This window comes from Crocodylus siamensis, chromosome 15 (assembly GCF_052110815.1).
Source record: "Crocodylus siamensis isolate JL-2025a chromosome 15, ASM5211081v1, whole genome shotgun sequence".
In the NCBI taxonomy this organism is placed as follows: Eukaryota; Metazoa; Chordata; order Crocodylia; family Crocodylidae; genus Crocodylus; species Crocodylus siamensis.
Genome location: NC_143409.1, coordinates 51,292,976 through 51,304,704, shown reverse-complemented (window position 1 = coordinate 51,304,704; position 11,729 = coordinate 51,292,976). Strand labels below are relative to the sequence as shown.

The 11,729-nt window shown below is 60.6% G+C and overlaps 1 protein-coding gene across 2 annotated transcripts; it reads left to right on the top strand.

Annotated features, from left to right (window-relative positions):
* Positions 1-201: 201 nt before the first annotated feature.
* On the top strand, positions 202-10,081 carry LOC149852762 (zinc finger protein RFP-like). 2 transcript variants are annotated; one of them, XM_090029756.1, is made up of 8 exons: positions 202-1,527; positions 3,466-3,561; positions 5,559-5,789; positions 6,154-6,176; positions 6,808-6,923; positions 7,933-7,992; positions 8,358-8,422; positions 9,423-10,081. In XM_090029756.1, the coding sequence occupies exons 1-8, from the start codon at positions 1,108-1,110 to the stop codon at positions 9,954-9,956; spliced, it is 1,545 nt and encodes a 514-aa protein (XP_089885882.1). In that variant the 5' UTR covers positions 202-1,107; the 3' UTR covers positions 9,957-10,081. The 2 variants fall into 2 exon arrangements, with proteins under 2 accessions (XP_089885882.1, XP_089885883.1); XM_090029757.1 differs by lacking the exon at positions 9,423-10,081 and having other exon boundaries at positions 205-1,527; positions 8,358-9,192.
* Positions 10,082-11,729: the final 1,648 nt, after the last annotated feature.

The window sequence follows — 11,729 nt, the reverse complement described above, 5'->3', positions numbered from 1 at the left end:
CATGAACATGCTGTCACACCTGGACCCCCAGGGAACCACTGATCCTCACCTCCAGGCAAGGGAAAGTGCACCCAGTGGAAACAACAAAGTTGTGGTGTGGTGTGACCCTGGGGGGTGGGACATGCCTGCAGCCCAAATGCCAACTACATTGAGCATGAGCCTGTCACAAACCCCCTCCCCACAAAAACCCTTGTTCAGGCCTCTGTGCAAACAGTCCTACTGGAACGAGGCGAGACGGACCGAGATGTCTTTGTCGTCAGATCCTTCTGCCTCAGACCAGCTGGAGCAGGGAAGTGGCTCCTCTGCGTTGGACACACGGAGCAGCTGATCCTCCTCCAATGTCACTGCAGCAGAAGAAGTGACTGAAGAAGTGGCCCAGGTTGTGTGTGAAGGGCTGTGGCCTCAAAGCAGGAGGCAACAGGCAGAAGTTTCCGTGCAGTTGTTACAACCCTCCCTGGGGGCTGCCTGGAGACTCCTCGGGGGCAGGGAGGGGTTGTAGTGCTCTGATAGACGCTGGATGCATCTACATGTGCGCATTTACTGCGCAGTAGCTGAAATAACTGAGCGGTATGGGTGTGTGTCTACATGTGCACGCCCATACTGTGCAGTAAATATGCCTGCTTACGCCAACTTGAGAGTAACAGCAGCGGAGCCTCCTAATGCCTGAAGAAGGGAGTTTGTCCCCAAAAACTTGCGAAGAACTTTTTCCCAACTATTTACCTGGTCGAATCAAAGCTGTCAGATCTACCCAAAGACGCCTGCCTGCTCTGAGGTTTTAGGCAGCTCTCAGCCCCAAATAACAGTCCTGGCAGCTGTGACAAGCTCTTGGCTGACAGCAGATGCAGTGAGAAATGCTGCGTGCGTTGAATTATTTCATGGTGGCTTCAAACCCTTTTTCTGCTGTTTTTGTTGGAGTTGTGCCGAGCTGCTGCTCCACAAAGGGTTACCAGATCCCCGCAGTCCCAGGGCTGGATCTCTACCCCGGCTCCTCCCAGCTCAGGACGAGTGCAGTTATTTGGCAGGAAGGAAAATTCCTGATCTCGGGGGTGAGCCCAGCCCTGAGCGCAGGGAAGTGAAACTAGCCCCGTGCCCTCCCGTCTCACCGCCATGGCCGCTGCACGCTCTCTGCAAGGCCTCCGGGACGAGGCGACCTGCTCCGTCTGCCTGGAGTTGTTCACGGACCCGGTGATGATCGTGGGCTGCGGGCACAACTTCTGCCGAGCCTGCATCGCCCAGTGCTGGGAGGGGGCCGAGACGGATGTCACCTGCCCCCAGTGCAGACAGACCTTTGACCAGAGGCTCCTGGGCCCAAACAGGCAGCTGGCGAATGTAGTGGATCTGGTCAAGGGCCTGAGCGTGGGGTCAGCGGAGGGAGCCGGGGGCACGACGGTGTGCGAGCAGCACGGGGAGGCTCTGAAGCTCTTCTGCAAGACGGACCAGGTCCTGATGTGCCTGATCTGCCGGGAGTCCCGGGCGCACCGAGCTCACACCGTGGCTCCCGTCCAGGAGGCCGCGCAGCAGTGCAAGGTACGGGCCCGCGGGCCGGTGCGGCCGTGCAGCTGGGTGGGACGCCCACCTCCCTCCGGCGCTGCGTCTTCCTGCCCCGCGGCCCCTGCACAGCGGCATCGCTGCCCACGGAGGCTGGTTTGTGGTAGCCTCTGTGCCGACGTCCTGCGGGGGGGCGAGAAGGACCAAAATGCCCTTTGCTAAGTGCCTGACCCAGCACAGACAACTGGGCCGTGCTCTTCCCCAGACACAAACCCCGGCTGTTTGATCCAGGGACAAACACCGCCCGACTGGGAGAATGAAATAACTCTGGGAAAATTAAAGTAACCTCCCCCTCCCCCCTCCCGACTGGAGTCCTGCGTCCAGTTCTGGGTGCCGCACTTCAGGGGGGATGTGGACAGCATGGAGAGAGTCCAGAGGAGGCCACTCGCATGGTCAGGGGGCAGCAGGGCAGGCCCTACGAGGAGAGGCGACGGGACCTGAACCTGTTCAGGCTCCACAAGAGAAGGCTGAGCGGGGATCTTGTGGCCTGTTACAAACTAGTCAGAGGGGACCAGCAGGCACTGGGGGAGTCCCTGTTCTCCGCAGCACTGCCAGGAGTGACCAAAAGTGATGGTCACAAGCTGGCAGAGGGTAAATGCAGACTAGACGTCAGGAGGCCCCACTTCACGGTCAGGGCACTTCACGGATCTGGAATCGACTTCCAAGAGAAGTGGTGCAGGCTCCTACCCTGGGGGTGTCAAAAGGAGGCTGGATGTGCCCCTATCCGGGGTCGTTTGACCCCAGGACTCTTTCCTGCCATGGCAGGGGTCGGACTCGATGATCTGCTGAGCTCCCTTCAGTCCCAACCAGCTATGAAACTATGAAACAACAGAGCCGGGAAGGCTGGTCTTCAGCATCATCCCATAATAATAAGGACGCGCACTTTATCCCTATAAGTACAGTCAAGCTCCTCCAGTGTCGCTGACCCACGGCTGTGTGCGGGGCGGTGGCTTGAACCAGGGGTGTCCGGCACCGGTTTCCCTGCACCCATTACAACCCCCCTGGGAGCTGCCTGGGGGGATTGTCGCGTGTGCACAGACTCTGCTCCCCTCGTGCAGAGCCCACGCGCATGCTCGGGAGGGCAGGCCCTGCTCACGGGATCTGCCACGAGCAGCCACGTCCCCCAGCCGATGCTCCCGGCGCGTTGCAGGAGTGTCAGCGATGCGCATTGCATTGGTGCCGGGGGTTCAGGGGCAATGCTGGGTCCAGAGGGGACGTGGTGGCACCGCCCCAGTCCAGGGAGCACGGCCAGGACCTCCTTTTGTATCTGAGCACCTCCTTCCCCCGCCTCTGTCCAGGCCTGGCCACCCACTGCCGTGCCGCGCTGCGCCTGAGTTAATGCTGCTCCTCCTGTGGCATCTCGCTGTAGCGGTACCGGTATCAGTAGTTGTAGCTGTAGTGCTGGGCTGTGATACTTCAGGACCGGTGCCTTGCTTCTGAGTTTCTTCATTTTGGTGCCCTGCAGACCAGACCTGTCTTGTCCTGCCCGGCTGCCCACGGCTGGCTGGCACTCTGGCCTGGCGACCGCGGCGGATTCAAGGCCGTGTTATTCTCTGGTCAGTGCGTGTCGCTGACAGGCTGCACTTCCCCGCTGGTTGCAGCGCTGCCTCGTGGCACATCCCTCGGACCGGCTCCGTGTTTCTACCTGCTCTTCCCGCGGGGCAGGAGCTGGCTCCACAATCCCGCTGCACACTGGCTGCTGGCTGCTCCGGCTGTGCTAAGCGCGCACCGTTGGGTGCTGCGTCCAGGCAAGGGCTGCGCTGTGCTGGAGCTGCTGGTGCAGCCGGAGCGCACGGACGTCCCCGGGGTCGCGCTCACAGCGCACCCGCAAGCAGCCCTCGCGGTTATGGTGCGGGGGAGAGACTCCAGCTTCTCCCCTCCGAGGAAAACTGACCCGAGGAGTTTCCCTTCCCTCAGGAGCAACTTGAGACTCAGCTGCAGCTGCTCAGGGGAGAGAGGACGAGGCTGGAAGCCCTGCGAGGGAGTGAAAGTCAGAAACACCAGGAGTACCAGGTGGGGCTGCTGGGCCGGGCTGGCGTGGGGGGAAGGAAGGGACGTCCCCTGCTCTGCACGGTTGGTGGGACGGTGACCGTGGCATTTTGTGACGGTGCGTTGCAGGGTGTTGTGGCCGGTGCCCACAGCCAGGCCTTGCACGCCCCCTCAGCAGCAGCAATCCCGGTTTCCTCTGTTTAAAAATCACAAATTCTCTGATTACCCCCCCTAATTTTCTGACTTAAAAATCCCAAATCTGTGTTTTTCCAACAATTCAAATGCAATGCCACTATATGTATAGGTATCAGCTGAACACAACGTTTTATTGACATTTTTACAATTTTTAAGCAATTTGGAAGCCGAGAGTGCCTGAGTCTTCATAATAAAATCAATTCTAAATATCTCTATAATTTGGCATTTGCTTTTGGCTTCTTTATCTTGCAGAATCAGAGCTCTCCCTGAGCTTCGGGGGGCAGCAGGGAGCTGTGGCCAGGCTGCTGGTGCTCTCAGGGGTAGGGGTGGCCGCACGCAGCGGGAAGATGCTGCCTCGCAGGGGCCATAGCCGGTCTGGGAGCTCAGGGTGCCACTGGCATCCCCTCCTCCTCTCTTCATCCTGCGCCCAGGCTGCACTCCCTTTGCCACTGCCTGCACGGGCAGGAGCTGCCCAGACACCGTGGGAGGGACCGAGACCACCTGGAGCCCCCACCGTCCTCCAGCTGCCCGCAGCATGGCCCCACCAGAGCCGCGCTTCCCTGCTGTGCCCAAGCCCCAGCCAGCAGCGCAGGGCCACGTGTGGGACCACGCAGCTCCCCACCCCCCGAAGGGCCCCCTGTCCCTTTCCCCCACCCGAGGACTAGGTGCATCTGGGGCAGTCCCCTCCGGGCTGGGCTCGCCAGCAGCACCGAGCGCTGCGTAAGGCCCCCTGCCCCGCTGCAGCCCCAGGGCCCAGACTCCTTTCCCCAGCCCCACACACCAGCACCCTCGGGCAGTCTCTATGTCCTGGCCCTCCAACCCTGTGCCCGCTCTCTTACTCCTTGCACCGCTGGCGGCATGGGGACACCGCATCTCACTCCCCGCTCTGCCCCCCCCGTGCTCTGTCCTGCCTGCTGGGCCGTGGCGGTAGCATTGCCTGGTAAGGTCCAGTCAGGCTGCAGCCCTGTGCCCTCCTGTGGGTGCAGAAATTTAGGGAGTGGTGTGCCCCCCCCATTTCCCCCTGATGGTTATGGCATCACCTATGACCAGGCAGCCCCTGCCCCACACATACCCCCCTGCCCCACACACTAGTGGGCTGAGGCCTGGGGCAGAGGGTGGGAGTGGGGAGCACTGCCAGGGAGGGGAGGCTGCAGGGGGGGAGTGAGGGACACCGGCAGGGCTGGGGGTCCGTGCCTTGGCAGTGCGGGGCGCCAGGCTACGAGGGCTGCTCAGCAGCAGGGAACACGGCTGCAGCTGCTCCCAGGTCCTGGTGAGCGAAGGAGGCAGCAGGACCTCTGATTTTCTATGATAAAGAAAACCAAAATCAAATACCAAAGTAGATAGGTATTTAGAAATTATTACATGATAATGATGAAAGCACAAGTAGTTTCCAAATTGCTTTAAAATTGTGAACATATCAGGAAACCATTGTGTTCAACTGATATCTATATTTGTACCAGTGTTTCACTTTAATTTTGGAAAAACATGCATTTTGGGTTTTATATCAGAGAATTTGGGAGTTTTATACAGGGAAACCATGATCCCAAGTGATGAGTCAGATGCTTTCCTTGCTGAGAGCCATCAACTTGTCCCCTATGCCAGGTCCGAGCCCTCAAGGCTGCAGAAAACTCTTTTGCAAAGTGAACAGAGTGAAGAGATCCCAGGCCGGGCCCCAGACCTGAGCTACCCCCAGCTCTGCTCCAGGCGGTGGGAGGTCGGGGGTCCCAGCCGTGCAGACAGCCAGGACCACGGGGGCTAACGAACCATCCCTGACTCTCCCCAAAGCGGCTGCCCTCCCTGACGCGGTTTCTCTCTCTTCGTGGCAGCAAAAGGCAGCAGGCGAGAGGCAGAAGATCGTGGCTGCTTTCGAACAACTGCGCCGGTTCCTGGAGGAACAAGAGCGGCTCGTGCTGGCCGAGCTGGGAGAGCTGGAGAGCGGGATTGGGAAGAGTCAGGACGAGACTGTCACCCACCTCTCCAAGGAGATTTCCCGTCTCGACAGCCTGATCGGGGAGCTGGAGGGGAAGTGCCAGCAGGCCGCCAGTGACCTCCTGCAGGTGAGGCACATGAAATGCCCCCAGTGCCAGTGCAGGGGAGGGAAAGGGCTCAGTCTTGAGTCTGCCGGGACCAGGTGCAGAACTGAGGAGGAGCAAGCAGGGCGACAGCCCCAGACAGGCACGCGGTGGCAATGATGGGCAATGCAGAGTATGAGCTCTAGCTGCTGCTGCCCTGCGCGTGTCCACTCCCCAGGGTGCACGGCTGCCCTCTTACACCTCTTGCGGGGTCACTAGATGGAGGCATGTAAAGGGGCCCAACTTTCCCCATATCCCACTGCGTGTGGCACTCGGAGTCTGAGGACAAAGTCCCCGGGTGTGGAGCGTGGCACTGAGCTCACTCTTGCATCTTTTTCTCCCCCTTTAGGACATGAGGAGCACGCTGAGCAGGTAGGTGGCTCCACCTGGCTCCCCATAGAGGGAAGGGTCTCGGGGACAATGCAATGGGCACATCCCTGCAGGGCACCACAGCACGGCAAGCGCTGGGACTGTCCCTGAGGTGGGAAGGATGAACGTCCCCCTCTTCTCCTCGGGGAAGTGATGTCTTTGGGCACTGGTGGCCTGAAGACTGCAAGGTGTAATCTGGGCCTTCCCGCTCTTGTCCCTGGGAATAGTCCTGGCCGACAAAACTTGAGCCAACTTCCCGTGAAGTCTCAGCTCCTTTCTGATGCCAGGAAATGTCCTGGGCATTTCAGAGCTGAAGAAAACCTATTGGTTCCTGCTAGGGGAGCTGCCACTGCCACCACGGGCAACTGGTGCCTCTCCGAGTTGGGTGGGTGGCGTTGGCTGTGGGGGCAGAGCTGGGAAGCTCCTGCAGGCACCGTCGGCCCTGTCATGGGGGGCATGTGCCCCTCCCCGTGCTCCTCCTGCGCATCGCCTATGACTGCCACTGTCTGTGCTGCCCCTGCGGCTGAGGCACCTGGACAGAGTCAGTCTCCAGGTCCCTCCATCCACCCAATGTTTTTACCATGAAGCTGAGCTGCAAAAAGAAAATCAAATAACACGGACTAGTTTTTCCCAGGTGCAAGAAGGAGCAGTTCCAGCTGCCAGAGGGGATTTGCCCACAGCTGGAAACAAGACTCAGCATCTTGTCTGGACAAACGCTAGCTCTCCAGGAGACTTTGAAGAAGTTTCAAGGTACTGAGAAGGGGCTGTGAAAGGGAAGAGGGAAGTGTCCTTGTTGAGGAGGAGGAGACAAGCAGTTGGTGTGAATTTGGAGCCATCATCTTTATTAATTGGGAAATAAACTGAACGTGCTGGACTGATATCGCTGGTCGTAGGAATGAAGACACGAGGCAAGGGCCTCTCTCTGCCTTTGCACGAGTCGCTGATGAACCAGGGCTCCTCTGGGTGCCCCTTTGATCCGGGTTTAGAGGTGCAGGGCCCTGCAGCTCCAGCGCTGCTCAGCATGGGCACCTGCAGCTGGGGTGGTGGGAGCTGCGGGGCCCTGCCCCACTCCGAGCGAGCCCCCAGTGCCTCGTGTCAGGCCACCAAAGTTAAGAGGTGAAATGAAACATGCGGCAGGCTGTCAGGTTTGGTTCCTGCTGGCTTGACCCCAGGGAGTGCAGGGGGGAGGGCTCCCAAGGGCCAGGAGAGGAGCAGGGAGGGAGCAGAGCAGGCCGGTGGGGGAGTCATGGGTGAAGCTGCACCTCTGGTGTCCTGCACCCCCATGGGGCCGCTGGAGCAGAGGCGACTCTGCCTGGACCCCTGGACTTCCCCAGCCGGTGCAAGCCCTTGTCTGTCTCCTCACCTAGTGAAGAAGACAGCTGTGAAGCTTATCCCCTTCCCACGGGCTCCCCCTCCACCCCACTGCTTGTCCCTTTCTGTCACTGAGTCCCTCACCCCAGTGTCTAAGGGGGCAGGGTGGGCTGGGCACTGAGCTCCCCGGGGCCCATGGCTGTTACATTTCTCCCCCTACTCCTCTGCCTGCACCTGCAGCTCCCCCGGCCTGTCCTGGGGGAGGAGGCCGCGCTGCAGGGGAGCAGGGAGATGTGGAGGCAGCTTCTGCAGCCACAGTCCCAGCAGCAGGGGGGGAGCTGCCCCGGTGTCTCTGCTCCATCCCAGGGGCTCAGGACTGAGGCAGGTCCCAGGTTGAAGTCTGAACCAGACACCAGAGGTCTAATGTCTGCGCCCCTTTCCCCTGCAGAGACTCTGCCGTCCGCCCTGGAGGAGGCCAAAGGGGAACCAGCGGGATCATACAAAAGAGGTAAGCGCTGGGGAGCTGGTCCCGGCATTAACACAATGATCCCACAGAGCCTGCTGCCGCCCCTCGCACAAGACTCAAACCCTCTCCCAGCCCAGCACCAACCCCCCGCGCTGGGACCTGGGGCGCTGGGCTGGGATTTTCCTGTCCTTGCCTATGGGTGTCTCCCCCTTTCCCCCAGGCCAGGGCTCTCCCCCGTGCCCGGCTGAGGGGCTGCGGGGCGGCCGTGCTCAGCCCCGGGCCCAGGGCAGAGGCAGCTCCGGGGGCCCAGGACGGTCCCAGGCAGGACGGGGCTGCTGGGGCGGGGGAGGAACGGCCCCGCCTGCCCCGGCTGAGCTCTGCCCTGACGCTGCGACTCTCTCTGCCAGCGACACTGACTCTGGATCCAGACACGGCAAATCCCCACCTCGTCCTGTCGGCAGATCGGAGAAGTGTGAGTTGCACATTCAAACAGCAGCCTGTGCCCAACACTCCTGAGAGATTTGATGTGTTGCAGTGTGTGCTGGGCCATGAGGGATTCACCTGGGGGAGACACTGCTGGGAGGTGGAGGTGGGGGTGGGAGTAGGGGTGGGGGTGTGGATGGCGGTAAGGCGCAGGGCCGTGGGGGTGGCCAGAGAGTCTGTGAGGAGGAAGGGACAGATTAGTTTTAGCCCCGAGGAGGGGATCTGGGCCGTGCAGTGCTCTGGGGGTGAGGTTTGGGCTCACACGGCCCCTGCTCCCACCCGCCTGTCCCTGGCCCGGGTGCCCAGGAGGGTTCGGGTCTGTCTGGACTGTGCAGGGGGGCAGGTGTCGTTTCTCGATGCTGACACCGAGGCCCCGATCTTCACCTTCCCGCCGGCCTCCTTCGCTGGGGACAGAATCCGGCCCTGGTTCTCGGTGTGGGGGGATGGAGCTGCGCTCGGCCTGTGCCACTGAGTGATGGGGGAGGGGGAACAGCCGGGGAATGGACCCCCACATTGGGAAACGGGCCTCTCTGGCTTTCCCTTTCTCTATGTCCCCGGAGGACTCCCCTCTGCCCGCCCCCGTCCCCTGTGTTAAATGTTTCTGAGCAAACTCCAGTCCTACCACCGGAAAGCGGTGGAAAGGATGGAGAAAATGCAGCCAACTCCACCTGGAAAAGGGACATGGGGCACAGGCTGTTCCAAGTCCCCGGGAGGGGAAGTGGGAAAGGAAAACGGAGAGGACAGCGGCGCAACTGGACCTGGCGCCAGCGAGAAGCACAACAACAGGATCAGCAGCAGCGGAGGGGCAGCGGCAAGGACTGAGATTTGAACCTCAACCGGGGCCTGGACAGAGGAAGTGGGATTGGGGTAGGGAAGGGCAGCGGGTGGGGGCGCAGGGGAGCGGGCGCATTTATTCTTATTGTTTTTGCGGGTTTGCTAATGCGGTTTGAGCTGTGAGATGGAAATCAAAAAAAAGTCTGCACGCACAGGACTGCAGCCTGGCCGGATCGGCACAGGCAGGAGCCCCCTCCGCAGCCCAGCAGGCAGGACCCAGCGCGGGAGGGCAGAGTGCGGCCATGAGAGTCCTTACCGCGGCCGCCGCCACTGCGCCAGCTGCACTGCCAGCAGGACTAACAGACCTGGGGAAGGGCCATGCTGTCCTCACCCCCTCGCTCCCCAGCCACTCACAGGCTGGGCCACGGCTCTACCCCGCTGCCACGGCCCAGGCGTCACTGCCGCTCCGCTCAGGCCACCCACACGGCCCCCACTCCGCCCCCCCAGCACAGACCCGCCGGCCATGCCAGCACCTCACCGCACGAGGAGGTGAGAGCGGCACAACCTGCCCCCACTCTGACTCCTTGCGCTGCGGGGGCACGGGGGCACCGAGTCTCCCCACCCGGCTCTGCCCTCCCACCTTATCTCGGATTCGAGTAAATATGGTGCAACTTGATTCCCGGTCTCATTTGTTGGGGACTTGCCCACAGTGTGAGGACCATTTCCTTGGATTTATTCAATGTCTGTGAGTGTGGAATAAGCACATCTGCCAGGAAACCGGTGTGTGCTGGTGTGTCTGGGTGCACTCGTGATGTGTAGTGGGTGTACGCGGATTTGGCGGTGAGGTTGGCAGTGCACCCCCTGCAAAAAGCATCAGCTATGCTGCTGGGGGCATGCGAGGTTCATGTCTCTGCTGTACCTCACTCCTGGGCGCTGGGCAGGGTTGGCGCAGTCCGCGTCCTGGGCTGACCGGCCCCTGCCCCAGTGGCATGTGCAGTTTTGGGGGTCTCCTCCCTGCCCCAGATGCAGTGACCCAGCTTCAGGGGTTGGACTTTCCTGGCCAGGATCTCTTATGAAGGCAGCGGCCCTGCGGTGCCAGCCCAAGCTGTCAGCTCTGCTCACGCCTCACAGCTCCAGCTCCCGGGCTCAGCCATCAGGGAGGGGAAGTGTCACACCGGGCCCCAGTGAACACGCCTGGCAAGCCTGGCGCGGCCTCCTCGTTCCCCTTCACCATGTCCAGACTCCCTTACAGGCTGATCTGGGCCGTGCTGGGGCTCAGGGGCCCCCACCTGTGCCACATTTGCTGCACGTCCCTCCTGCTTCTGTCTCCCAGGAGGGAGGACAAGGTTGAATCCTCCCCCAAATGAAACTTGACTGCACTGGAGCCAAAACGCCCCAAACTCTTCCCTCACTGACATGCCAGTGTCCTGCCCCGCAGGCTGTCCCTGGCCCCGCACACACAGCGGAGAGCTGGGGGCAGCTGGGCAGGCCCCCACCCGCGCTGGGCTGCTCTTCTCCCTGGTCCCTGGCAGGTGCCAGCACTGAGCTCCCTCCTGCCCAGGGCTGCCAGCCCGGGGCATTGCAGACCTTGTCCTGCCCCCACAAACGCCCCCCCCCAGCAAACCACACCCCAGTGTAACAATGTTCAGCGCTATCCCATCATTGCAGCTGGCCAGAGCCTGCCTGCCGTGCTGTCCCACACCGGGCTGTGGGGATGATGGACTGTGGAGGACCCTGCCACGGGGTTGCACAAGAGGCCACTCACTGCGCTGACCCTTCATGGGGGAGAGGTGAGGCCCCGTCTGGGGTCAAACACTGCCTCTGGGACAGAAAGCAAAGCGCAGGAAGACACAGTCACATTTCTTCAGGAAATGGTAAAGACTGAGAGCGCCCGACAGGAGAGAGAAGCTGGTCGAGACATTGGGGGTGGGAGTAAAGAGAAGATCGGTGAGGGCAGGAGCTGAGATCAGAGAAGAGCTGAAGAAGCAGGTGTGTGAGCCTGGCAAAGGGACACGGGAAAATGAGCATCTTGGCAAAAGGACACACACACGTTGGCACAAGACTTGAGTGTCTGGAGTATAAATATAGATGCCGCAAGGATAGTTTCTTTGCAGTAGCCTGGGGAAGGGTAACTCCTGCTCAGAGCGGTTACCATTGTCCAAAACCAATTCACTGCGGTGGGCTGCTTGTGCTTACTAAGCAGAGCAGCTAGCGTAGTGTCCAGGTGACAGGAAACCACTCAGAGCTTTTTGCCATTTAATATCTATTTTTCATTCTGTCTTTGAAATGTTTGGGTTTTCTTCTGATTTCAAGTGAAAAAAATCAGTTCCTTGGACGCAGAGGAACAAGAGCGCTTCAGTGCCTAGGAGGTGGCACCTGGCGGAAATGGAAGTGTCCAGGGGAGTTAGGCACGGATGGTACGAGGTGGGAGTTGGCCGATGGCTTTGAAAAAGCCCGAATGTTGCAGTGACCTGCTTGAAAAGCCCACTAGGATCCAGGTCCACAACGTGAGGTGTCTAACA